Source organism: Myotis daubentonii, chromosome 6 (assembly GCF_963259705.1).
Source record: "Myotis daubentonii chromosome 6, mMyoDau2.1, whole genome shotgun sequence".
NCBI classification, from domain to species: Eukaryota; Metazoa; Chordata; class Mammalia; order Chiroptera; family Vespertilionidae; genus Myotis; species Myotis daubentonii.
In genome coordinates, this window is record NC_081845.1 from 37210195 (window position 1) to 37237838 (window position 27644).

General features: G+C 37.5%; 1 protein-coding gene and 1 pseudogene across 3 annotated transcripts in view; both read left to right on the plus strand.

The window, feature by feature from the left end:
* The window catches only part of CDK19 (cyclin dependent kinase 19), a 138216-nt gene that overhangs the window by 28206 nt on the left and 82366 nt on the right, over positions 1–27644 (plus strand). For all 3 annotated transcript variants that reach the window (XM_059700711.1, XM_059700713.1, XM_059700712.1), the window contains one exon: positions 11424–11499. In XM_059700711.1, the coding sequence (XP_059556694.1) occupies positions 11424–11499 (76 nt within the window). The remainder of the gene's footprint in view (positions 1–11423; positions 11500–27644) is intronic.
* Positions 20032–21690, plus strand: LOC132236456 (eukaryotic translation initiation factor 3 subunit H-like; annotated as a pseudogene).

Consider the following 27644-nt stretch of genomic DNA (forward strand, 5'->3'; position numbering starts at 1 on the left):
GTGAGTTTCAAATTTCATGTTCAAATTTTTTGCTGATTATCTGTTTGTTAAAAAGTCATTTTCTTGTGTCCCTTCATGAATGTTCTAATTGAAGTATCTAGTCACAGATTTCTTTTGTACTCCTTTAAGAAAAGTTTATAGTTTTGATGTAGGAACTGACATTGAGCATGAAGTGGGTGCTGACACTGTGCTAGGTAACTTAGTTATGTGATCTCATTTATCATTAAAACGATTGTGCTGTGTTAGTATTATTATTCCCAATTTGCGGATGCAGAAACTGGTAACGTGGGTATAAGTAACTTATTAGCTCTGTGACTTAGTATAATAGGTGTATGATTCTATGCCCCAGGCTCTTTAAAGCACACACTACAGAAAAGTTACCATACAAAGTGGTATAGGATGAATGTCATGTATATAGTATAGAGATGTGCTTGGAGAATGAGAAGAGAGGTTTGGCCTTAGGTTAGAGTGTTCATAAATTTCTGGAAGCTTGACATTGTCTGATGGATAGGAAGGCAGGGAGGGAGGGAGGGAGAGAGGGAGAGAGGAGAAAAAGGGTACAATTTGAGAGATCAGGGACATCATTCAGTGTGGAAAAGACTGAGAGCCAAAACAGCAAGTATTTTGTGATTTGACAGTATAATATAAAACTATAATAAAATTTATACCATAGTAATAAAATGCTATAGAACAAAGTTTGTTTTTTATTTTATTTTATTTTTTTATTTTTTATGTTTTTTTTTTAAAAAATATATTTTATTGATTTTTTTTTTTTTTTACAGAGAGGAAGGGAGAGAGATAGAGTTAGAAACATCGATGAGAGAGAAACATCGATCAGCTGCCTCTTGCACACCTCCTACTGGGGATGTGCCCGCAACCAAGGTACATGCCCTTCACCGGAATCGAACCTGGGACCTTTCAGTCCGCAGGCCGACGCTCTATCCACTGAGCCAAACCGGTTTCGGCTGTTTTTTATTTTAAATGAGTACCCCCTCCTCTGTTTTCCCCTTAAAATAATTTGCTATTAGGTATTGAGTGTGAGAGAGTAATCATTATGTAACTCCTATATTATCAGTTGTCTGCTGGGTTAGAGCAATTAGTGCAACAAGTACAGAGGGAGCGAAAGCCCAGGGAAGAAAATGGAAGATCAAAGGATCTTAATAAAAGAATTTTCCTAAAATCAAGAATATTATATTTATCTCTTCTCCATATCTCAGTTGGTTAAGTACCTCAAACAGCCATTAATATTGTAAAAGTTGTGGAATTGCAATGGTCTATAGGAGGTATAACAGCTTTCAGTGAACTTAGTGGGGAGACCAGAGTGAAATAATTGGAAGCCACTTAACAATGTTAAGCATGAGATAATGTAGTATACATTATTAATACTGTGATATCCTTTTTCTTGAATGATGTCCTTGAGTTCTGTTCTCCTCTATTCTTAAAATTTCTGTTTCTAAATACTTTCACATCTCTATCTCCAGTTCATATCTCATCAAAATGCCTTTCGGACATCTTCATTTAGACAACATCACAGTACTCTCAGCTTTAATTTTTCTAAAACGACTGTAGTCTTTTTTCTTTCTTAACTGAGTGGATGGCATCATAGTCACCTCGTTATCCAAGCCAGAAACAGAATCATTCTTGCTTTTCTTTCTCTTGTTTCTTAACCACATGATCAGTTGATACTGTTTCCTAATGATACTTCAGAACCATCCGCTTCTTTTTATTTCCTCTGCCACCATCCTAGACTGTAGTCATCTCTTAAATTACTGAAAAGACCTCTTAGTCTCCCTGTGTCCTCTTCACCTCCAAACTATTCACAAACGCACAGTGTGTTTAAAATCCTTTTTTCCTTGAGATGAAGTCCAGTTTTTTTTTTTTTTTTTCTTTTCTGTGGGCTTACCTGTTCTGCTTGATTTGGTCCTGCCTCCTTCTTCAGCTTTAACTTACTTTCCTCTGTTCTAAACTGAACTTAACATGCATTGAGCTCTTTTGTCTCTGAGCCTTGACACATGCTACTCCCTTTTTCCAGAAGAGGAATATAAAGAAATGAAACTGTGGCGATTAAAAGCACACAAACTCAGGAGCCAGACTTCTAGATCCAGGCGAATCTTGGATCATCCACTTAACTAACTGGGTGATCTATAGTGAGTTTCTTAACCTCTGTGCTTTCAGTGGCCTCATCTGTACAATGAGGATAGTAAAAGTATGTGCTTCACAGCATGTTGTGAGAATTAAGAGTTAATGTAATTGAGGCTCTTAGAATGATGCCTGCTTTGTACTAAGTAATATATAAATGTAACTTATTAATAACTCTTATAAATGTGTTGTAATACTGGATAGTATTTTTGTTTTAAAGTTGATTCAATATTAAAAGAAAAAATACTATTTTTCCTCAAATTATGAATTGATTGGCTCATTATTATTGGTAATTCTGTTCTTGAATGGGCAGTAGCTTTATTTTTCTAAATTCTTTTTTTTTTAGCTTTCTAGTGATTAGAATTTGATCTTAGGTTGACATTCCTATGAAAAGGATCACTTATCAACATTAGGTTTACCTGAATTTTTATACAGACTAATTCAGGTCAACCTATATGAAAACTTTTAGAAGAAAATTATTTCTTAATAGCTAATAGCTGACTTTTTACTTTATGATTTATGTGCTATATTGATTAAAGTTTCAAGTAAAGTTCTTTGAAGGAATTGACTCTTTTCCTTTCAAGTTTATTTCTGAAATTGTGGATTATAATGGTTCAAATGGTTTGGGTTCTGGTAAGGATACTTGCTATATAGTATTAGGAACTAGATTTTCTGAGAGAGAAAATTCTACTTCTCTATTCACAACTCCACTTACATTCAACATTCCCCAGAATACTTCTGATACCAGATAATGTGTTTTTTCCTCCCATACTGACCAATTCTCTGACACCAGCTGGGGTATCCTACAGTTTAACTCAGTTTTGACACTAATTACTTGGAGTTGGTACAGACTCCACAGGTTAAGAGCTCAGTCCCACACGATTGTCCCCTAACCCCACTTCAGATGCCAGGCACAAGTATTGGGTCCCCAAGTTAGTTGTCCCCATCTTCTGTCCGACTTGGCTTCAAATCAGAAGTTCCCATGACTCCCTCCTCAGATTCAGTCATTTATTAGAATGTTTCACAGAACTCAGGAAAACAGTTTACTTACTAGATTACTGGTTTATTACAAAGGATATACTGTATAAAGGATAAAAATGAACAGCCACATGAAGGATACATAGGGCTGGGCCTATATCTGGAAGGGTCCCAAGCACAGGAACTTTTATCCCTATGAAGTTTTAGAGTGTGCCGCCCTTCCGGCAAGTGGATGTGTTCTGATTCACCAACCTAGATGCTCTCTGAACTCTGTACTTTGGGGATTTTTATGGCGTTTTCATTATGTAGGCATGATTGATTAAATTGTGACCATTGGTAATTAATTCAACCTCTAGTTACCCCTCTTGGGGGTGGGAGGGGCTGAAAGTTGTAATCACCTGATAATGTTTCCCCGACAACCATCCACCCATCCACTGGTTATCTAGGGACTTTCCAAAACTCAGGTGTGGTTGAAAGGGGCTTGTTATGAATAAAAGAATTTTTTTTCATTTATCCTTCTGGAGCTATTCCAGGAACAAAAATGAAATATTATGGTAAAAGATACTCCTATGCTCTAATCACTTAGGAAATTACAGGGGTTTTAGGAGCTGTGAGCCAGGAACTACGGAGGAAGATTGAAATATATATTTCTTATAATATCACAGTGTCACATTCTGTGTTGTCACAGTAGTTAAGATCAGCTATGAAAAACATGCAAAACCTAAATTTTATCAAAAGAAGATTCCTCAGTTGTCTAGGTTTGGCAGAACCTTCAATAGTATGGTGAAAAACTATACATGTAAATTTTAAGCGTTGCTGTTGACATCTTGACTATTAATTTCTTTTTTGATACGCAAGGTTTTGGGTTTGCTCCCTGCAGGGCACATACAAGAATCAACCAATGAATGCATAAATAAGTGGAACAACAAATCAATGTTTCTCTCTCCCTTTCTCTCTTTCTAAAATCATTGAAAAAGACTAATAAGTTTATTTCAATGCAACAATAGTTGAGTTTCTACTATTTGCAAGGCACTTTGTTAGCTCCTGAATAATATACGGAAACTTTTATAGCTGTTTTTATTTTTTGGTTAATCCTCATCCGAGGATATTTTTCCATTGATTTTTAGAGAGAGTGGAAGGGAGAAGGAGAGACAGAGAGAAACATCCATGTCAGAGAGACACATCGATTGGTTGCCTCCTGCACACACCCCTACTAGGGTCAGGGAACTTGCAACCGAGGTATGTGCCCTTGACCGGAATTGAACGCAGGACCCTTCAGTCCGCGGGACCTTTCAGTCCACGGGCCAATGCGCCAACCATCGAGAAACACCAGCCAGGCTGTCATTTGTTTGTTCATTTTTGGAAAATTTCATGATAAAAAATTTTAAAATATTAGGGTATTACATAAAAGAGAAAGAGTTCCCATGTAAGGAATCATTACTACCAGCCTGTGTGAATATTGAGTTTATAATATTGAATAATGACACCAATGTAAAACTAATCTTTTTTGAGTTTTGTTTTTCCAGATTTTTATTCCTTATTTTGTGTGTGTGATGTGGAAGTCTCTTAATCCGCTAAGCCAAATCATCACATATTAAAGAAAAGAGATATAATAATAACATTGATTTATGCCAATATTCTTCTTGAAGAAAAAAATTGTTGGCAAGACTCAGGTGTCATATTGTTTGAAGAATGTCTTACTGGTAACACATGGTTGTAAAAACTGGTCATACTGTACCATCTTGGATACTGTTATTCTGATGATTTAATTATTTGAATTTTACTCTTACAGTTTTAAAAAGAAAACCTGAAGGATGAATTCATAGAATTGTTTGTGAGAGAGAAGTGCTCAGAAATTGTTCTTTCATCTCTTCTTTCCTCTCTCTGTCTCCTTTCCTCCTTGTCTCAAGTTTTTTCCTGGGCACCAAAAAAGTCATCTATGTGCTGCTTCCTCTAATCCAGAGGTTCTCAACCTTCTGGCCCTTTAAATACAGTTCCTCATGTTGTGACCCAACCATAAAATTACTTTCGTTGCTAATTCATAACTGTAATGTTGCTACTGTTATGAATCATAATGTAAATATCTGATATGCAGGATGGTCTTAGGCGACCCCTGTGAAAGGGTCAGTCTACCGCCAAAGGGGTTGCGACCCACAGGTTGAGAACCGCTGCTCTAATCCAATCTCTCATGAAGGCTCAAGGTCTTTCAATCTGAAACTACTATGATAGGCCCTCAAGAAACATCTTTAGGATATCTCCTCTTGGAACTTCTCAGATATTTTCATTTTGGGTTAAAATTTTTTTCTCTGTAAAAGAATCATAAGAATATTCTGAGATCTGACCCAACTCTTGTTCCCAATGATATCATCCTCCCCATCAGCCAAGCTCAGAACCTCAGACTTAACCTGATTCAATCTTCTTAATCATTATTTATTCATTTGGTTCTGCCAATTCTTCTTAAAAATTACTGTCACAAGTGTTCCTTCTTTTCTCTAGTCTTACTGTTACCACTTTGTTATGGAGAATGTTGAGCTTGGAATTAAGAGATTTTGTCTCAACCCTGCTTCTAGCTGCTGGCCTAGCTTCTTCATCTTTAAAATGAGGAGGTTGTCTTAAGCCCCTTTTGGAGCTAACTTTCTATTACACTAACCCAGGTTCTCACCTTCTTACATTTACAGTAACCTCCTAATTGGTTTTCACACTTGTAATTGCAGTTCTTCCTACATAGATTAATCTTCATATATAACTTCCATTGCCTTTAGAATAGACTCTTATAATATCTGGTCTCCATTTTTTCTCTCACATCATCATTTCTTTGGTTAATGGTGTTATCATTTGCACAATTAGACAAAGTGAAAACTTCATCTGTCTTCGGAATCTTTGATCTACAAAATCAAATTGGTTATGAAATCTGTTGGTTCTGACTCAGAAATGCCTTTTGAAATCCATATTTGTTCTCCTCTGTCACTCTTCTAATCTCCATCTTTTCTAATCTGGACATTTGATGCAACCTACCAAATATTTTGTCTACCATCACAGTTATCCTTCTGAGCAAATATCTGTTAATGTACCTTCTCTGTTCTAAAAACCTCTGGCTCCACATTGTTTACATATGAAAGTATAAGCTTCTTTGACAGCTCACATGGTCCATTCCCTTTACTTTTCTAATCTCATCTCTTGCCCCTTGTCATCATGCCTCCAGCTGCCAGCCATCTAAATACCAGTGGTTTTCTGAAGATGCCTTTTATTTTTCTCATGCTACGCTTCTGCCTGGAAATCTGTATCTCCTCATCCCTTCTTCCTGGAAACTGTTCTCTTAAAGGCATTACTCATGTCGTTAATTTCCTTTCTTAAAACTCTGGAAGAAATATTAGTTTCATTCTTTCTGTTCTTGTTATGCATACCTCTTGAGTGCAGAGGGAGTCATATCAGTTATTTGTCTATATTTTCCACTCACCCAGAATCTCTTTCAGCTGGATTTTGAACTTTGATATCTAGGGTAGTCTAATTTTGTTCATCCTCAGAGCTTGGCATAGTGTTGGGGCATGCACTATTGACTCAGTATTTGTTTGTTGGTTGATGTAAAATAAATTAGTAAGGTACTTCTGTTTTCGTTAGAAACAAAAATGGATTTTAACACTATTAGTTTGAAGACTAAAAATTTTCTCTCAGCCTTACTTGAGCTTGAATTCCCTCATCTTTTTTAAAAAGATACTTCTAGATTTTTGTCTGTCAAAGGTTCTTGGGACCAAAGATGGCCCAGAGCTGATCTGAATACCTTATGGTGTAATTGATAAGAGCCAAGAAAAGCCCTGCATCTGTTTAGTTATGATGATAACAAATGGAGTTTTGGGCAGACCTTAACCATGCTGTGCATACAGGCTGCTGCATGGTGCTTCACCTTGCTAAAAGTGACTGGGGGCTGGTCACCAAGTTTGTACGTTATTAAAAGGTATAAGACTATTTTTTTCATTAAACTGGTTCTTAAGATTTCATTTAAGACATGTTCCTACTGAACTTGTTTCTTTAGCTTGAGCAATTCTTCCCTGAATTACATGCAAATAGTACCACTGAGTCTGGTAGAAATTTTAAGGCAATGATTTCTATAATTTGCACAACTGTGTGCTTTTTATTTTTCCTTCTGTCTATGGAATTGCTTGCATCAAGCGTTTTTCCGAACACAGTGTCTCAGATGGAAAGGTAATCGGGTCACAGTGTCTGCCAGATTTACTTTTTTCTTTTGTTGTTACATAATGTTCCTGTTGAATAATACTTTCTTTGTGACTCTTGAGAGTAAAACCTGCATGGTTTTGCTACACATTACTAACATATAGGAGAAATGTCATTAAATTAAAAAAATTTCTACATTAAATATATCTATTGTTATAGTACAAATTTATGTATTTTTAATTTTGGATTTATTTAGTAAACTCCTTTGATTATTTTCAATATGTAGGCGCTCTAACTTAGCACAGTATCTAATATGTCCTAAAATTTAGAAAGCAGTTTACCTGAAGGCTTTGAAATTGCTTTGTCTGTCTTTATTATAGTAAACAATAAACTACTTTTATTTAGAAATAAAATAGCTTTAAGAAAGAACTAAGCTGCCTGTAAAAGCCAGACCATCATAACAGTATAGGTAAGGTTCACCTGCTTTTCAGCCTTGTTATGTAAAAGGACAAATTATACCTACGGCCCTAACCGGTTTGGCTCAGTGGATAGAGCATTGGCCTGGGGACTGAAAGGTCCCAGGTTCGATTCCAGTCAAGGGCATGTACCTTGGTTGCAGGCACATCCCCAGTGGGGGTATGCAGGAGGCAGCTGGTCGATGTTTCTCTCTCATCGATGTTTCTAACTCTCTATCCCTCTCCCTTCCTCTCTGTAAAAAAATCAATAAAAAAAAAAATTATACCTACGGCATTTAATATTATATGTGCCTGAGACATATAAGCTGTGGGGTATGACTTGTCACTTCCATTTGAAGGAATTCCTGGAGAGGGTCACTCACATGGATTGAGAGCAATAAAGTTTCCCTGCCCCGTGTGCTAGTTATTGAAATATTTGTGGGCCTTGTGGCACGTGACCAAAGATTGGCATTGACATAGTACCATGCTGAAAGTGGGTCCCATATGTCCCCTGGGATTCTGCCACTTGTTCATATGGTGAACTTCAGAGGGGCCATATCATCACTTACTACCTGACAGTTAACATACAAGAGAAATGGTAATGATATATGTACTTTGATTCTCAATCTGAAAGTTGCAAATAATTCTTAAGTTTGCAGACCTTGGAGTATTTTATTAATTTAACAGATGGAAGTTATATTTAAATTTATTAAGTGAAATAATTGCTGGGTTTGTTCCTAGTTCCTATCCACATAATTCAGAATAAGAAGCTTATACTTCAGTCTGTTCTGCTCAAGGTTTCAAATGCCTTTGACAGCCTCAATGTAAAATTCTAAAGCCATTAATGTGATGTGTTAATTTTGTACTTTTTGATTCACTGCAAAAATTTTATAGTTTCCATAGCAACGATAAACTATCCAGATTGTGTAATATTCTTTACAGTATTAAAAATAAAACTGTGCAATTACATGAGCTTCTGGAAGACTTCATTTAGAGAAATAGTATTGAAATATTTGTTTTAAAAAATTATGATTTCATATTAAAATTTTATCAGAAAGCTTATATAATTTTATTTTTATAATTTATTATACTTAAATATTCTGTAATAGATGCCTACTAGTTAATTTAATTATTAAATTAAGAACTTTACATTGTAAGCACTGTGTTAAGTTCTCAGGCACAAGGGCTGTCACATACATACCCACACATATATAGGGTGTCACCAAAAAATGTATATACACTTTAACAGCTGATAGCTTAATTTTGAAATTGAATGTATTTTAATAAGCACTGCCTTTATAATTATTCAAAGTGCATGTATACATTTTTTGGGATACCCTATATTAAGGGTGGGGGGGATATTTGGCTTTAATGACATTCAGTCACCTGCTGCTTGTACTTCTTAGTGGCTTCTGAGTAGTTTGAAAAAGTCTAGTTTTATGTTTGGAGGAAACAGGACAGAGAAAAAGGAAAAATGATCACTTAAGCTTTCCATGTTTTTTACTTTGTTCTTGAAAACACACCTAAGATAGCACTTTGAAAATACTGAAGATTGTTTTAGTAGGTGACTATTTTCTGACTGTCAAATTATTTTGGCTCTTTTCTTTTTTCCTTCAATTCTTACTTAAAAGACAATGTAATGTTAGTACTGAAGCTAATTAACACAACTTTCTCCATCTTAACACAACTGCTTTTCTTTAGCTATATTACCTCAACATATGTCTGGATATATGAATGTTTTTATATGGTATAATTTGTGTAATTCTTAGTAGTTAATGGTAAACATTTTTCATGTTTCTAATGACCTTCATAATTATTATTTTATTAATTGATAGCAGTCCATCCTGTTGAAATATCTGGTGTGTTTTCTTTTTATCAAAATGTTGTTTATAAAAAAAGAAAACAAAAATAAATAAGAAAGTTAAAAAAATGCTGCTTCATTATCTTTTTTTTAAAATTAATCTGAAATAAGGTTTATTTTTTTTTTTAACTTGTCCTAGGTTATGGACAGTAAATGACATTAATTAAATTTCTGCAATTAGTCTTTGAGTAACTTTATATAATCTTTGTTAGAGTGGCAAAAATACAAATTACTTCAGTTTATGAGGCCTAATACATTGACTTTTAATTACAGTTCTTTAGATGTTGGAAGGAAACCTCTCTTTATTTCCTTTCAGAATAATTTTCAGGCCAGCTTTTAGAGTTTCATTTTTTAAAAATCTTTGTCTTTCTTTTTTACACCAGCAACCTACAAGGCTGCTGCTTGGATCTGCTTAATTATCTTGAATGCCATATACTGGAAGAGTAATGGATATAATTTTCACACTGATTGTGGGGGAAAGTAACCATAACTCAGTTATTTGCCCAAAACATAGATGTTTGTGAAAATCTTCAAAAGGCATTAAGTTGTTTTAAATGCATATTATAAATAACCTCTTAAACTGATTTATCTGCTTATAAATGCAGAATGGGGAAAATGAGAAATAGGTAAGTAGGACAGGGTGTGGCACCACTATCATTTGGCAAAACAAAGCATCATGACATGGTGATACCTTGCTGAGGCTCTAATATAATCAAAAGACAAAATTTACAGGGTATGGATTATTCTCCTCTTATCAGAACAACCCTCAATATGAACCACATTTGTGACATTCAGCTGGGGCCTTGGTGTGGCTGATTCTGGTGTCAGCACCTTGAAGATACTGTGTGGTCCTAGCCACTCATCTGATATACTATTATTATTTTTATGAACTGTATCACTATTTTTGAACTGCTGTCTTCACTTGGTTAAGCATCCTGGTAACTACTGTGGTTCCCCACAATCCCTAATCTTACCTCCATTATTTGGAAAATTCACTGTAACTACTGGGTTTTTCCTAGAGTTCTTGAGATGTTGGTGGTTGGAGTTTCTCACCAAGTCTTTCCAAGGCTTTTTGTTGAGTTAATGGGGCTTTTCAATGTTCCCTATACTATGTGAGAACTAGGGTGTCTCAGCGGGTCAATATTCTTCTATAGCTTCTCCCTCCTAATAAATGATTCTGATACGATGAAATTACTTTAAACAAATATAGTTTACATATGGTATTTGTTTTTGTAGTTAATATTTATAACAATGCTTTCATACACCAGATAATTAAAATAGGAGTAGAATTATCTTGCAGTATACTTAAGTTGATATTTATGCTTATTAACTTTTTTTAAAAAAAACATTTTTTTGTTGATTTTAGAGAGGGGAGAGAGATAGAAGCATCAATGATGAGAGAATGATTAATTGGCTGCCTCCTGCATGCACCCTACTGGGGATTGAACCCCCAACCCAAGAATGTGTCCTCATGGGGAATCGAACCATGATCTCCTGACTCAGAGGTTGACACTCAACTACTAAGCCATACCAGCGGGGCTATGCTTGTTTACTTTTTGAAACCAGTGCCTTGTTAGGTATCCTGTTCTGTTTCAGTTTTGAATTTTATGTTTTGGCTGTGTCTGGTATTTTCATTGTGACATGAATTTATTTTGGTATTTTGTATTTCTATAGTTGAAGTATCAGAAATAATAAGCAGTGCATGCATGTGAGAGTGTTGACATATCACTGAGAGACTAGTGCATTTTCATTGTTTTTGTAATTATAATTTTAAATCTGAAAATGTGTAGAAAAAATAATTTTTTTGTGTTCATATGCAGAAAAGATGAAAAGGAATATGCATTGAAGCAAATTGAAGGCACAGGAATATCCATGTCGGCTTGTAGAGAGATTGCAGTAAGTGGATATAAATACTTATTCTGTTATTGATATTGGATGATGATTGGTATTAATATAAAATAGTTTCATTAATGTAAACAATACATGGTTATTTCAAAGATGTTAATGATATATAAGATGAGAAAAGCTGCATAAACTTGTTGATTACTTGAAAACCATCTTTTGAACATTGATTGTCTTAATGATATTTAGGATTTATAATTTTAGAATTACTAAGTTAAATGTTGACTTAATTAATTTAAATTGTGATCTAATGTAATTAACTTAAAAAGGGTTTTAAAAATATATTTTTCTATTGCTTTGAAAATTTCCTTTTTAAAAATGCCCCCTTTGCCCCCTGAAAGTCAAAATTGTTTGGGTATTTTTACAAATATAGGGTGTCATGGGTCATTAGTATATATCTAGTTAGATTATGTACAGGGAAATTTACCATGCCATTTGTATTTATGTAGAGTTTAGTTTAAATGGAAAAATATTTTTACAGTTTATCTTAGCCAAAAGGCTCAGAAACTGTAAACATATTTTTGAAATACAATAAAAAAATGAAAATGAAAGCAGATAAAAAACTGTGACCTTTGATCTTACTGTAAAGATTAAATGTACAGGGATACAAAATCATGCTTTTTCTTGTAAGGCAATATTTTTGCTAATAGAAGCTGGAAGCCAACAAAGCTGAAAAAGCCTCTACTAGTATGTCTGCCAGCCAGAAAACATACTGGGCAGTGTGAATTGTTTTGACAAGAAGGTGGTTTAATTTGGAAAGGCTGGAACTGCTGCCCTGGCCAGTGTTGTTTGGTGGTTAGAGGGTTGACCTGCTCACTGAAGGGTCACAGGTTTGATTTCAGTCAAGGTTGTTTATCTGAGTTGTAGGTTCAATCTCTGCCCTGTTGGGGCATGTGTAGGAGGCAACCAATCCATGTGTCTCTTACATCAGTCTTTCTCTTCTCTCTCTCTCTCTCTCTCTCTCTCTCTCTCTCTCTCTCTCTCTCTCTCTCTCTTTCTCTCTCTCTCTCTTTCTTCTACTGTCTCTAAAAATCAATGGAAAAAGACAACCTTGGGTGAGGATTAACAGTAACAACAAAAGAAAGAAGAAATGGCTGGAAACTTCCCTCTACTGGTATTTGGATTTGCTCCAACACAAAAGCCTAATCTTAAAAAATCTTATAAGTAAAAGTAACAATATGATTGGAGAGGTCCAGATGAATGAAGCTCCCTGAAATCTGGATGTTTTGTGACTGGGAGCAGAGCAGTGAAGACCTCTTTCAGATGACATTAGTCTTCCAGAATTATTCTCATTTTTTCCTTTTAGTCTCAGATCATGGTTTTAAAGGAATTGGAAGTTAGGCCATTTTCTTTCCGCAAGTAACTGAATGAAATTCTGATGTTTCTTAATGAAGCTAGTTTCTCTTTTTTGTTCTTTAAGAACTGATACCATCAAAGATTCTTGTTTTGTGAACCCATTTTGGAAACTGGAAAGACTGTTGAGAGATAAAACAGTGAAAAGTGGCTTGCCATTAAAACTGATGGTACCTGGTAACACATCTGGTTTTGTTGCTTTGATGAAGGAAGCTGTATAGGTCACTATGAATCATTGCTTTTACATTAGCATCATAGACTGTGCCAAAGATCATGAAAGAATTCTTCTCCAATGTCTTAAAAGTCACTCTTTATTCCTTGAATCACTACCTTGTCAAGAGCTTTTATTGAGAAATGGGAGTAGAATATTGCAGGGAGGTTTATTGATTCTCCAAAGAACAAGTCTTAACGCACTGGGGAATTCTAATTCCATTTGCTGCTACATAACTTGGTGTGAATCAGGGTTTTCAGAACACTTGTCTATTGGATTGTTAAAGCTACTGGCATATTGTAAAAAAACACAACCATTCTGCTTACTGTTCTAGCTCTTTATTCAAGAGAAACAGTAGCACCCTTCTAATAGTGGTTGATTTTTGTGAGATTGATTTTTTCTTTTACATTTAATATCCTTTCTAATCTAAGCATCCTTTTTAAGTTGGGAGAGTTTAATCTGTTTACATTAATGTGTCTATTCATATATTTAGAATTCTATTCTCTTATTTTTAAGTTATCTGTGTCTGATGCTGTGATTCTCCCCCTCCACCCCTTCTTTTCTTTTCTTTTTTTTTTTAAAATATATTTTATTGATTTTTTACAGAGAGGAAGAGAGAGAGATAGAGAGTTAGAAACATCGATGAGAGAGAAACATCGATCAGCTGCCTCCTGCACATCTACTGGGGATGTGCCCGCAACCCAGGTACATGCCCTTGACCGGAATCGAACCTGGGACCTTTCAGTCTGCAGGCCGACGCTCTATCCACTGAGCCAAACCAGTTTCGGCACACCCCTTCTTTTCTGATTTATGAAGCATTGATTGAGTTTTCCTTATTTCCTTTTTTTCTAAACTTCTGGTTTGGAAATAACTTACATTATTTCTAGGTTAGTAATTACTCTTGCATTTTTACATACGTATCTGACTTAAATTCTCAAGTTTATCCAGCTGCCTCCATGCAAGGACCTTAGAAGTTTTTAATTCAGTTATTTTCTTTTATTTCCATTATTTTAGTTCTACCTTGTTTTCACTTAACCTCTACGCCTAGTCCCCAACTTTGTATATTTTTAGTTTCTTAGCAGTCAGCACATATTTAGATCTACTTGATTCTTTTTTTGTGCACACTCCTTATTGAGGTATATTTTTAGTGTTTCTTTAATCAAGGGCTTGTTAAATGACAATTTTTTTTAAAGTTTTTGACCAAAAATGTCTATTTTGTCCCCACTTTTGAAATACAGTTTATCTGGATATACAATTTGAAATTTATTCTTCAGCACTTTGAAGATTTCTCCATGGTCTTCTGGTCTTGATTATTGATGATGTGATGTCTGTTGTCAGTGATGTCAGTGATGTCTTGGCTTTCCAGGAAGTCTGTGTTCTCCCTGTTTGATTTTAAGGTTTTGTCTTTGCCTGTGGTATGCTCTGCATGCTGCACAATATAAGGCCCAGGACCTATAGCAAACTTCCTTATATTTTGCCAGGCTAGTGGATAGAGTTTTTCTAGTCCTATTTTTCACTGAAGTTCTTCCTGGGCGCTGGGCACTGTGGAGGGGTCTTTTTTCACTACCTCAAATGTACATACCTAAGATACTATCTTCTACTTAAACAAATTGTTTTTTAATTGATTTCAGAGAGGAAGGGAGAGAGAGAGAGAGAGAGAGAGAGAGAGAGAGAGAGAGAGAGAGAGAACGAACCAACCATCAATGATGAGAGAGAATTATTGATTGGCTGCCTCCTGCATGCCCCTTACTGGGGATCAAACCCACACCCGGGCATGTGCTCTGACTGGGAATCGAACTGTGAACTCCTGGTTCATGGGTCAACACTCAACCACTGAGACACACCTGAGAGGCTATCTTCTATTTTTAAGTGGGAATTTTTGCTTTTACATGTAGTTTGTCATTTTTCAAATACAGTTGACATACAGTATTATATTAGTTTCAGGTATTCACCCCAGTGATTAGATATTATATAACTTACTAAGTGATCATCCTGATAATCTCATACCCATCTAACATCATACATAGTTATTAGAATATTATTCACTATATCCCCCATGCTGTACTTTATATCCCATGATTATTTTGTAACAACTTGGTTGTTACAAAATAATCATGGGATCCCTTCACCTTTTTCACCCATCCCTACAATATCTGGCAACCATCAGAATGTTCTCTGGATCTATGATTCTGTTTCTGTTCTGCTTGTTTGTTTATTTGATATTTTAGATTCAATTATTGATATATATGTGTTTATTGCCTTTTATTCATATATTTGATTTTTGTGTTTCTTCTTAAAGAATACCGTTCAGCATTTTATGTAATACTGGTTTGGTGGTGGTGAACTCCTTTAGCTTTTTCTTGTCTTTGAAGCTCTTTATCTGACCTTCAATTCTAAATGATAGCTTTGTTGGATATAGCAATCTTGGTTGTAGATCCTTGCTATTCATCACTTTGACTATTTCTTTCTACTCCCTTCTGGCCTGCATATTTCTGTTGAGAAATCAGCTGACAGTCGTATGGGTATTCATTGTAGGTAACTAACTGCTTTTCTCTTGCTGCTTTTAAGATTCTCTCTTTGTCTTTAACCCTTGGCATTTTGATTATGATGTGTCTTGGTGTGGGCCTCTTTGGGTTTCTCTTGTTTGGGACTCTGCGCTTCCTGGACTTGTAAGTCTACTTTTTCCCCCAGGTAGGGGAAGTTTTCTGTCATTATTTCTTCAAATAGGTTTACAATATCTTGCTCACTCTCTTTTCCTTCTGGCAACTGCATAATGCAAATGTTGGTATGCTTGAAGTTCTCCCAGAGGCTCCTTACACTATTTTCTTACTCTTTTTTTCTTTTTGCTCTTCTAATTGAGTGTTTTTTTGCTTTCTCATGGGATGGAGCCTGCAACTGAGGTTTGTGCCCTTGATTGGAATTGAATGCATGACACTACAGTCTGAGGGCCAGTGAGCAAAACTTGCTAAGGCTCCTGTTTCTTGTTTAACTTGGGTCTGTCAAAGCCTGTGATCTTCTTAGGCATTTCCAGATAATGTCTGACTATTCTATAAAGATTATGTAATACTTTAATGTTTCTATAGAGAGACTCTTTGCCATGATTTTAGGTACTGGTTCTCAAAGTGTAGTTCCTAAATCTTCAGTACCAACATTACCTGGGATCATACAGTGCACACTGTTTCTTTGTCATTCAGTAGATACTTTTCTTTGTCATGATTTTTAAATTAAAGTTTGATAAAGTTTTTGAACTCATGGGTGGTTCAGTGATGGATACTTTTAACAAGTAGAAATATGAGTTTTATGGTTTGGTTTATTTGTTTTTGTATAGAGAGAGTGCTTATTCTAAGGTATACTGTCAGGTTAAATACTATAAAAATGATACATATGTTGGTATATTTATTATTTCCTTATACTTGAGCATCATTTATTTTTAAAAGTTCTTAAAAGTTAAGTGTTAGATGTGGAATTAAGGAAACATTTTACATCTGTAAATTAATTACTTTTTACCCCCATAATCTGCCTAACCTAAGCTCAGAAGAGAAGTTCAGTGTTATTTACATAACTCCTTTTAGTGATCCCCATGGATTTAAAACGTAATTAGCATTGTTGCACTTCCTTCTGTAGAGAAAATATATGCTGTCTTAATAAATGTAATATGCTTTTGTTCATGAAGAATATTACTTAGTACTGCCAACTATTTTAGGATGCTAAAATAAAAATATTTACAATCCAAGAATACTTTAAAATTATTCTTGTAAAAGAAAGATATTCCATTGTTTGTGGTTATTCATCATAAAAAAATGCTGTGAAAAGCAAACTGCATGACATTTCAAGAGGTGATCATTTAAATTAAGTTTTGCCAAGGTATTAAAACATATGAAATGAGTGATAGAACTATTGTAAAGGCATTAAACAGTCATTGGACTTTTAATTAAGTGCAGAAAACCCACATAGTGTCTCATATAAAGGAGTGTTCAGAAAATACTGGCTTAGTTTAAATGATCAAGTTAATTTTGATGCTCTTAACGTACTAACATAATGTTTTTTTCACTTAGTGAGTAAGCTACTATCAGATATGTTAGACATTGTGAACTGGCCCTCAGTGGTCCCGGATTGTGAGAGGCAGTCAGACATCCCCTGAGGGGTCCCGAATTGGAGAAGGGTGCAGGCTGGCCTGAGAGATCCCCTCCCCCATGCACGAATTTTGTGTACCGGGCCTCTAGTCTATATTATAAAAGGCCTGTGGCTGTAACACCGTAACGACCAACGACTGGACGGGGAACCATGGGGAACCGGGTGGGTGGTGGTGGTGGCTGGAGTGAAGCAGCCCAGGTCCCGGGTGCTTGGCGGCGAGCAGGCGGGTGGGTGGGTGGGTGGGCGGGTGGGCGTGGCGAGGCTCGCGCAGGTCGGCGGGGCCGTGTGATTTTGCGCTCTGGTCTTCTAGTAATAATAAAATGAAAATAAGGGTTGTTGTCAAGGATGTGGGAATTGGAGCCTTCATACATTGTTGATGGAAATGTAAAATAGTTTAGATGTTATGGCAAACATTTGGGTGGTTCTCCCAAAAGCTAAACATAGAATCACCCTATGACCCATCAGTTCTACTCTTAGGAGTATGCCCAATAGAACTGAAAACAGGTGTTCAAACAAAAACTTGTACACAGACGTTTATAGCAGAATCCTATCTAATAATAGACAAACATGGTAATTAACCATACCTCCACTACGCTTCCCATTGGCTAATCAGGGCGATATGCAAATTAACTGCCAAACAAGATGGCGTCCAGCAGCCAGGCAGCTGAAGCGAACATGAGGCTTGTTTGCTCCAGTGAAGGAGGAATCCAAGGTTTTCCAACTGCAACGGCCCAGCTCTGAGCTGCACGCTAAGCAACAATGTTGCAATTATAGAAGCTAAACAAACCCCAGATACCTGCTTTCCGGAGCCGGCCTCGGAGCTGGAGCCGCAACAAAGTTTCAATTATAGAAGGTAAATAAATCCCAGAATAAAAATAAAAGAAAGGAGAGACTGGGAGCTTCAGTTGCAGGCTTGGCCCGCCTGAAAACAGCCCTCAGCCCCTCATCCAGACTGGCCAGGCACCCCAGTGGGGACCCCCACCCTGATCCAGGACACCCTTCAGGGCAAACTAGCCGGCCCCCACCCATGCACCAGGCCTCTATCCTATATAGTAAAAGGGTAATATGCCTCCCAGCACGGGATCAGCGGAGCCGCGAGGCCTCCTGAACCCAGGATCAGCGGAGCCACAAGGCCTCACTGCCCCGGTGTCAAGCGGAGCCGTGAGGCCTCCCAGCACTGGGATCAGCGGAGCCGGAGCCGCGAGACCTCCTGGCCCCTGGAGCAGTGTGACAGGGCCGCGCCCAAACCCCCCCCCCCCGATCGCCCTGTGGCTCTGTGTGTGACAGTGGGCGGGGCCACAACCTCCCTATCCGCCCTGCTCTGTTCGTGACCGGGGAAGGCGCCCCAACCCCCTGATCAGCCCTGCTCTGTGCCTGAATTGGGGAGCTCCCCAACCCCCTGATCCGCCCTGCTCTGTGTGTGAAAGGGGGCGGTGCCCCAGCGCCGCTATCAGCCCTACTCTGTTCATGACAGGGGAGAGCACCCCAACCCCCTCATCGGCCCTGTTCTGTGCGTGACGGGGTAGTCCCCCAACCCCCTAATGGGCCCTGCTCTGTGTGTGACGGGGGGGGAGCTCCCCAACCCCTTGATGGGCCCTGCTCTGTGTGTGACAGGGGGGAGCTCCCCAACCCCCGTGATGGGCCCTGCTCTGTGCTTGACAGGGAGCAGTGCCCCAACCCCCTGATCGGCTGGCTCTGTATGTGAAGGGTGGCACCACAACCCCCTGATCGGCCCTGCTCTGTGCGTGACAGGGGGTGGCGCCACAACCTCCCCATCAACCCTGCCTTGAGTGTGGCAGGGGACGGTGCCCCAACCCCCCAATCGGCCCTACCCTGAGCATGAGTGGGGGTGGCATCGCAACCTCCCGATCCGCCCTGTTCTGTGCATGACAGGGGGCGGTCACCCAACTCTCCAATTGGCCCTGCTCTGAGCCCAACCAGGGGCAGCACCTAGGGATTGGGCCTGCGCTCTGCCACCCGGGAGCAGTCCTAAGCCAGCAGGTCGTTATCCCCCGAGGGGTCCTAGACTGTGAGAGGGCACAAGTGGGGCTGAGGGACAACCTCCCCCCCCCCACCCCCCCGCCAGTGCACAAATTTTTGTGCACCGGGCCTCTAGTTATTTATAATAGCCAAAAATTGGAAACAATTTACATATCCATCAGCTGATGAATGGATAAATAAAATGTAGTATATACATACAATAGAATATTATTCAGCCATAAAAAGAAGTGAAGTATGAAGTACTGATGCTTGCTGTAAGATGGATAAATCTTAATAGCATTAGGTTAAAGAAACCAGACACAAAAAAGCCACATATGGTATGATTCCATTTATAGGAAATGTATAGAATAGGCAAAGCCATAGAGACAGAAAGCAGATTAATGGTTGTCAGGATCTGGGATGAGGGAGCATTGGAGAGTAACTGCTTAATTGGTGTGGATTTTCTTTTTGGGATGTTCTGGAATTAGACAGTGATGATAGTTGCACAACATCATGAAGGTATGGGAAGTTACTGAATTGTATGGTTTAAAATGGTCAAGTTTATATTATATGAATTTTAGCTCAGTAAAAGAGTAATAATTAGTATGATTATAATCCTTTTCTTAGTAAAATATTGCCAAAGTAAAATTTTTAAAATCAAAGGAAACTTTCAACATTGGTATTTTATGCTTAGAAAAATTATAAAATTACATTGTTGAAATATATATGAAGTCAAATAAACATTCTTTCAGGTTTTTGTTTTGGGCCTCATTCAAAGGAGTTTTTGCTAGGTACAAAGAACCTTAGAATAAAGCACTACAGCTCTTTATTCCTGTCTTGCTGGAAAGATGGCATCCCTCGAGGAAGGCACTGGCTGCACCACCAAATCTTAGCTCCACCCCCTGCACAGCAGGGAAGGGCAAAGGCGTGTCTGGAGATTTAGCCATGAAGCAAGTGCAGCTAGATGGCTTCCTGGTATTAAAGATAATCAAACATAATCAAGAAGGACAAGGAGTGCTTTGGGGCCTGGTTGTAGATCGGCTTGAAATTACCAACTGCTTACCTTTCCCCCAGCACATAGAAGGTGATGCTGACTTTGACAAAGTCCAGTATCAGATGGAAATGATGCAGAGCTTTCATCATATCAACATTGACCATCTCCATGGGGGCTGGTAGTAGTCTCCACATACTATGGCTGGTTTGTCACCCAGGTGGTCCTAGATTCTTAGTTCAGTTACCAGTATGCCTTTGAAGAATCTGTCGTTCTCATTTACGATCCCATAAAAATTGCCCAACGGTCTCTCTCACCGAAGGCATGCAAGACTAACTCCTAAACTGATGGAAATCTGTAAAGAGAAGGGTTTTCTTCCTGAAGCACTGAAATAGGAAAGTATTACCTTTGAACACAAATTTGAAGAAGTATTGATTGTAATTAACAATTCGCATCCGATCAATATCCTAATGTGGGAACTTGAGAAAAGAAGTCGGCTGTAGGAGGTAAACATGAATTTCTCAGCCTTATTAGCAGCAATCGTTTGGGAAAGAATCTACAGAGTGGATTAAATGAGCCAAGATATAGTTAAGTATAACACATACGTGAGGAACACAAGTAAACAGCAGCAGCAGACACACCTGCTTCAGTAGCGCTAGAGTTGAGGAGAACCCCCACTTCCTGAGGAGGATCTGTCTGTGTTCTTCGTGAAATCTGTTAGAAGAAAAATTGTTTATAGATGATGTTAACACGATGGTTCCATATAGGCCTGCTATTTCTAAAGATCAAACATTATTTAATGTTTATTATAAGTTTATTATAATGTTTATTATAATAAATTTATTTGTCTATTCAATGCAGAACATGTAGGGAGTCTTAAGAGTAGTATTTATTTTCCAAACTATGTTCCGTAGAATACTAGTACCTGGAAATGTTGGTAGAAGCTCTGTTTTGGAAGGAGGCAGGTTCCATGGTCAGTGTATTTAGGAAAGGATGTTTGCCGCCTGTTGGAGTTCCATAGTGTACCTTAGCCTGTTCAGGGCTTTGAGACATAGTCTAGAAACCTGTTTGACTTAGCATTTCCAAATTTTGGGGAGGGGGAAGCGACTGCATAGCTATTAATATCTTATATAACATCAGTTGGGAGACATTGTCTTAGAGCACTATAAATTTGTACACATTCCTGCATATAAAATTATAGTTATAATCATATTTACATCTGGGGAGATAGCACAGTATACACTTAGTTATGCTTTAACTTATATCCTTTATAATCTGGGCAAAAGCAGTACATTTATTTCTGTTTGAAAATGGTTCTGGCCCTGGCCGGTTTGGCTCGGTGGATAGAGCATTGGCCTGTGGACTGAAGGGTCCTGGGTTCGATTCTGGTCAAGGGCATGTGCCTTGGTTGTGGGCACATCCCCGGTGGGGGGTGTGCAGGAGGCAGCTGATCGATGTTTCTAGCTCTCTATCCCTCTCCCTTCCTCTCTGTAAAAAAAAAAAAAAAAAAAAAAAAAAAATATATATATATATATATATATATATATATATATATATATATATATATATATATATTAAAAAAAGAAAAGAAAATGGTTCTGTTTTGTGATTGCTTCAAATCCAGTAGCTATAAGGGTGATGTGGATTGTTGTTGGCAAAGCTATAGACATCTAGTTAGGTATTGCTTTGGTGGATATTCTTGAATTTTGTATTTCCAAAATTTTTATAACAATCTCTTGTATTTCACTTTGCTTAGAATCATCTATTTCAAGAAAGGATGGGTGGTGGTCAGAGAAAGGTGGAATGGGGCTGTCAGGAAAAGGTTTCACAAAGGACAGAGAGGATGCTTGAGCTGAATCTTGAAGGTGAATGTCTGAGTATTTGCACTGAGCATCTAGACTCGAGGCAGTTTGGTGTGGCTTGAGGTAGTATGCAAGCAAGAGGCTAGCCAGTGAGAAAGCTGTAGAATCAGGTCAAGGAGCTTCAGTGTTACTTTCAGAAATATTTTTAGGATAACAGAAACTGCTAACTCAGTACCACTGTTTTTGTTTGATCAGATCTTTTAAAAAGTGATCACATTTAATAGATACCAGAGATATCTAGAATTGAGGGATTCTGAAGCATGGAATTTTATGAGATGATGGTTTGTCATTTTTTTTTTTTTTAATGACATGAGTCTTACCATGTCACTATATTGACAACTGAAGCTATTTTGGTAGTTTTTTTTATTTTAAGAACAACACCCTTCCTGAAGGATCTTTCAGTTCTTTCTTCTTCCTTCCCTTTTCCTTAGTTGTGCCAATGCTGTAGGGGTATCTTTAAAGAATTTCTGAGTTAGAAGTAAAGGAAGGTAGGAAACTGGGAAGAAGATACAATGGTTTAGTAGCTGATTTTCCCATACTTATTTATAAGTAGCCCCTGTTCTGTATCATGAGCCAATGTTGCTTGATTTTTTCCCTACTTATTTTTTAAAATTTCAAGTCTTTAACAATTAGATATTTCTTTGAGCTAAAGTTAGCAAATAATTCTGGAAGCAGTCATATGTGAAGTCTAAGCAGATGTTTACTTTCTGTTCCCCATGGATTCTTCACTCTTCATATTTAAAAAATGTTGAAGTCTCTCCTCCCATACAAAGCTAAACAATCTGAAAATACCTTTCTGAGTTCTCAGTGCTCCTCTATTTATAGCCAGGTGGTTTCTCCTCACCATTAACTATCAAGGACAGCTAGCTTTTGTTACAATCTGATTTTATTTCCACTTTCAGTGTAGTTCAAAAAATATTTAATGAATGCCCACCACATGACTGGCCTTGCCTTGTTCTCTGTGCAATAAATAACAATAAACAAGACAGATGTGATATCTATACTCATAGAATTTATCATTTCAGTGGAGAAAAACTGTTCTTTCATAGCTTCCTAAATATCTCCAACAGAGGCTGAAAATCCAATAGACAATTCTCTCAACACTTGAAGTAGTCATCTGTTCTCCCTTCTGAGAGGAAGGAAACCCTTCTTGGTTTTTATAACAATACTAGAGGCCTGGTGCACGACATTAATGCACTGGGGTGGGGGGTGGGGTCCCTCAGCCCAGCCTGCTCCCTCTTGCAGTCCGGGGCCACTTGGGGTCTTTAGTGCTGTCTTGGAGGCAGGAGAGGCTCCCGCCACTGCTGCTGCACTTGCCAGCTTCTGGCTGAGCAGTGTTCCCCCTGTGGGTGCACACTGACCACCAGGGGGGCAGCTCCTGTGTTGAGCATATGCCCCCTGGTGGTTAGTGTGCATCATAGTGACTGGTCATTTCGCCATTTGGTTGATTTGCATATTAGCCTTTTATTATATAGGATCCTCTCTTGGGAGAAGGAGGCTTCTCCTTCTCTGAGCACACATACTGAGCCTTTATGTGATCCTTTTTTTTTTAAATGTCTCTTTTTTCCAATGTTTTATTTCCCAAAAGAGCTCTCCACTAATTGCCTTTCTCATCTCTTCATGAAAAACACATCCTTAGTAATCTTCTATCTGTCCTGATGACTCTTCATTTTTTTTGCCTCCAGTTGAGTTCTCTCATATCCAAGCCCACCATCGATATGCACCCATGAATATCTCAAACTCATCATATCTGATTCTAAAATCAACATTGATCCTCATCTCAAAGCTGTAATGCCTTTCCTTGTCTCTAAATTGTACCACTATCTGTTGAGTTGCTTGTACCATCCTGGATCATTAGGCGTTAGCATATCAGTTACTGAGTCCTATTGAATCTGCCCTTTCCTCTTTTTATTCACTACCTCCTTTCTGTTCTTACTGCCATTACCCATATCAGGTACTATCTTCCCTCCCCCTCTTTCTTTTAGACTTATTGAACTCATTGCTTCCAGAGTTAGCCTGGGCCTATGGTCCCAATCTTCTAGGACATATGTTGATTATCTAAATCTCTTTTGTCATGGAACCCGTGCTCTGAACAACTTTTGACTTCTGGATTATTTGAGAACTTAAAAATATAACTAAAAGGAGTTAGTGATATTGACCACACTTTTAATATGGAATGACCATTCAGCTTACCAAATAGTTAGTATAAGCATATATCTATATGTGAAAACATTAGGATATGTGTAAAAAAGATAAAGAATACAAGAAATAACTTGTTAAATTTCAAATGAGTGGTATATATAATTGCTATAGGGATTTGGAAGAATGAGAGCTCATGAATGAATGGAAAGGAACAAAGGAAGTAAAGAGCAAGCAAGTAGTAGTGGAGGATGAGGGGTAGCTAATAGGGAGGGAGAGATAATGTAAGGTAAGTAGTAAAGATCCATGAAATTGAAGTTAGTGAAAGTTAAAAAAAAACAAATGAGTTTTCTACAAATGGTATGACTTAATAATATACATGGTCTGGTTGTTATGTTGGTGAAAACAAAGTCTTGATTTCATTCTGCTATAGTCCTTAATTTTACTTAATTTAGTGATTGAACGGTGTTCTTAACTCTGGCTAGTCATTTTGTAGTTACCTTCTTGATTAAACAGGTGATTGGACAATAAATTGTATTTGTAACCCGAACAAACACATCCTTTGACACCAAAAAAAGACAAAAAAACCCAAAACAACTAAAAATATGTGCCTTCATGATTTTTTGTTGTACATGTATTTTAACTATGTGGTCTTCTCTCAGTATTCTGAAACTCTCAGCCTCATTTTAAAAAAATCTTTTATTTTGGTGATCTCTTTATGGATAAACAATCTTAACTAAACTTCTTTAATTTCAATATTGTCAATTTTAGAGATGATTAATGTGTATAACTTATACTATTCCAAATACATATGTTAATTTTTTAGAATTCACTCAAGTCTTAGTATATGTTGTATAAATGTCATCTTAGTACATCTTTTTAAGTTTTCTCTCTGAGTTTTCAAAAATCATATTTTTTCTTCATGACCTTTTCAAGTTGGTCATATTTAGAATTGACATATAGAAACTCCTTTTAGCCCTAACTGGTTTGGCTCAGTGGATAGAGTGTTGGCCTGCGGACTGAAAGGTCCCAGGTTTGATTCCGATGAAGGGCATGTACCATGGTTGCGGGCACATCCCCAGTAGGGGGTATGCAGGAGACAGCTGATTGATCGTTTCTCTTTCATCGATGTTTCTAACTCTATCCCTCTCCCTTCCTCTCTGTAAAAAATCAATAAAATATATTTTAAAAAAACATAAAATTCATTTTAATATAAAATAGTTCTTATTTTTGAAATGGAAATTGTAAGGCCACTAAGATTTTTTCTGAGTATTTTATTCAAAATACTTTTAACATAATAATTTTGAGCAGTGGTTTTTAAACTTTTTTGACTGGTTTATTATTGCTTTGGCTCTCTCTCTTGCTTAAAAACTGTGATGTGCACTGGTGTTTTAGATTATCTTCTATTTTAGTTTAGTTTAGGTAATCTCACTTGTTGTGGGGAGTGGAGAATGCTGGCTGCAACTCACTAAACTGATTTAATAATCCACTAAAGGGTTATAAGCTGCAATTTGAAAAATAACATCTTCGAGTAAATTTTTACAGAAATTAATTTTTAAAAATGCAGAACAATATAAGGTAGCAAATAAAAATTATAATTTGTTCCTCTGGGTAACTTCCGTTGACATTTTAGAAATATTAAATATGTGCATAATAAGAATTCAAAAAATACAGAAAGATTTAAAATGAAAAATTAGAAATCTCTATCTTCCTTAATTTGGTTCTTCTGCACAAAAGTAACTACTATAAATGACTTCTTAGATCTTACCAAAGTTTTTAGTCATATGCCAGCACATATATATCTTTAAAAAATACCTAGAGCCCTGACTGGTTTGACTCAGTAGATAGAACGTCAGCCTGCAGACTGAAATATCCCAGGTTCGATTCCAGTCAAGGGCATGTACCTTGGTTGCGGGCACATCCCCATTGGGGGTGTGCAGGAGGCAGCTGATTGATGTTTCTCTCTCATCAATGTTTCTAGCTCTCTATCCCTCTCCCTTTCTCTCTATAAAGAATCAATAAAATATATTTTTAAAAAAATCTAGAAATGCTATGATATCTTACGGATCTTTCCACATCTATAACAATAAAAGTGTAATATGCTAATTAGACTGGACATCCTTTTGGACGCATCCTTCCTTCCGGACAAAGCCGCAGTGGGCGGGGGCCGGGGCTAAGGTCCTTGCAGGAATTTCGTGCATCGGCCCTCTAGTTAACAATATAATATCTTATTCTCTATAGCATTATTTTTAATGGCTATAGAATATGTCACTGTGGAGATGGACCTTAATTTATTCAACCAGTTTTCTATTGATACCACTTGATACTATTAAGCTTAAAACATTTTTCCAATCTGGCCCAGCAGTGTGGCTCAGTGGTTGAGCATCAATCTATGAACCAGGTCATACTGTTCGATTCCCAGCCAGGTCACATGCCCATGTTGCTGGCTGATTCTCAGTAGGGGGCATGCAGGAGGCAGCCAATCAATGATTCTTTCTCATTATTTTTTATTTTTTTTTTTTAATCTTTATTGTTCAGGTTATTACATTTGTTCCTCTTTTTCCCCCCCCATAACTCCCCTCCTCTCAGTTCCCGCCCCACCCTCCGCCCTCACTCCCCACCCACTGTCCTCATCCATAGGTACACGATTTTTGTCCAGTCTCTTCCCGAATCTACCACACCCCTTTCCCCCCCAAGAATAGTCAGTCCATTCCCTTTCTATGTTCCTGATTCTATTATAATCACCAGTTCATTCTGTTCATCAGATTATTTATTCACTTGATTCTTAGATTCACTTGTTTTTTTTTTTTTTTTTTTGCATCAGTTTCCTCCAGAAACTTTTTTTTTTTTAATCTTTATTGTTCAGATTATTACATTTGTTCCTCTTTTTCCCCCCCCATAACTCCCCTCCTCTCAGTTCCCGCCCCACCCTCCGCCCTCACTCCCCACCCACTGTCCTCATCCATAGGTGCACGATTTTTGTCCAGTCTCTTCCCGAATCTCCCACACCCCTTTCCCCCCCAAGAATAGTCAGTCCATTCCCTTTCTATGTTCCTGATTCTATTATAATCACCAGTTCATTCTGTTCATCAGATTATTTATTCACTTGATTCTTAGATTCACTTGTTGATAGATGCATATTTGTTGTTCATAATTTGTATCTTTACCTTTTTCTTCCTCTTCCTCTTCTTAAAGGATACCTTTCAGCATTTCATATAATCCTGGTTTGGTGGTGATGAACTCCTTTAGCTTTTCCTTATCTGTGAAGCTCTTTATCTGACCTTCAATTCTGAATGATAGCTTTGCTGGATAAAGTAATCGTGGTTGTAGGTTCTTGGTATTCATCACTTTGAATATTTCTTGCCATTCCCTTCTGGCCTGCAAAGTTTCTGTTGAGAAATCAGCTGACAGTCGTATGGGTATTCCCTTGTAGGTAACTGGGTTTCTTTCTCTTGCTGCTTTTAAGATT